This window comes from Perkinsus marinus, assembly GCF_000006405.1.
Source record: "Perkinsus marinus ATCC 50983 genomic scaffold scf_1104296953228, whole genome shotgun sequence".
Taxonomy (NCBI): Eukaryota; Perkinsozoa; order Perkinsida; family Perkinsidae; genus Perkinsus; species Perkinsus marinus.
In genome coordinates, this window is record NW_003208550.1 from 1 (window position 1) to 1,343 (window position 1,343).

Sequence of the window (1,343 nt, forward strand, 5' to 3'; positions counted from 1 at the left end):
AAGAAAATAGTAGATGATATAGCATCAGAATGGGTATATGATGTCTATCCTCAATATCTATATGTTAACTAATAATAATAGCATCATCAACCCATAGTTTATCAACAAGTATACTCGTTTCACGACGTTTAGGAGCAGCTTAACACCCACCACCACTACTATCTGAGTAATCATACTTGAGTATCGTTACGACTCTCAACGGTTTTTAGTACACCTCAAGTGGACCTCAAGTGGACCTCAAGTGGACCTCAAGTGGACCTCAAGTGGATCTCAAGTGGATCTCAAGTGGACCTCAAGTGGACCTCAAGTGGATCTCAAGTGGACCTCAAGTGGACCTCAAGTGGACCTCAAGTGGACCTCAAGTGGATCTCAAGTGGATCTCAAGTGGACCTCAAGTGGATCTCAAGTGGATCTCAAGTGGACCTCAAGTGGATCTCAAGTGGATCTCAAGTGGACCTCAAGTGGATCTCAAGTGGATCTCAAGTGGTAGTAGTGCTCCATCCGACGACCACTAGTCAGAAGGGTCATGTGGGTTAAACGTGTTGGTCGCAGCAGCAGCAGCAGCAGAAGGAGCAGGAGTACTTAGTGATGTTAGCCATCAACTTAGTCATCATTCCCATCACGCGCACATAGTCGAACAGTTAGGCTTACGGCTCAAAGTTCTTCTTCTTCTTCTTGTTGTTGTTGCCGTTTGACCAACTTCGTGATGGAGGAACCCTTGTGTGGAACCCCTGCACATTGTGTTTAACATAGCAGTACATCATCATGAACAATTGGATATAAGCTGAAATAGTAATGCTGCTCATATTTACAGTTTTTCTATCACTACCATCATCATGGTATCCACTACTCCTATGCCGCCGCTACATACCTTATGTATGACTTCTATTATGATTGTATTGTTATCCATATATGTTGTTGTTGTTGGTGCTAAGGATGATGATGTTCATGATGATATTATCATAACATGTGGTAGCGTGATCAAATTACAATCCCTATCTCCTGAGGTAATATTTATCGTTATGACTACTACGATATTCAATATGATCATGATCATGATGATACTCAGGATAATGATGATGATGATGATACTCATAATTATCTGAGATCAAGTGGTATATCATGGGGATCTGGTGCTGGTCAACAGATAGTCACTGTAAGAAAAGTGAATAATGGGAATCGAGGTAATAATGGGAATTATCATCCATTGCATAATAATAATAATTACTAATTGATGATTATAGATATAAGCAATGATGTTTATTGGTTAATAGAAGGAGGAGTCGATGACAAGGATGATGATTATGATGATCATGACGAGTGTCTCAGTGGGCATAATATAC

General features: G+C 40.3%; 1 protein-coding gene across 1 annotated transcript; it reads left to right on the plus strand.

The window, feature by feature from the left end:
• Positions 1-209: 209 nt before the first annotated feature.
• Positions 210-515, plus strand: Pmar_PMAR016834 (cyclin, putative; the record flags this gene model as incomplete). The annotated part of the gene is made up of 1 exon (XM_002776591.1): positions 210-515. A coding segment is annotated over one exon (306 nt), but the record flags the coding sequence as incomplete, so codon positions are not given.
• Between the last annotated feature and the right edge of the window lie 828 nt (positions 516-1,343).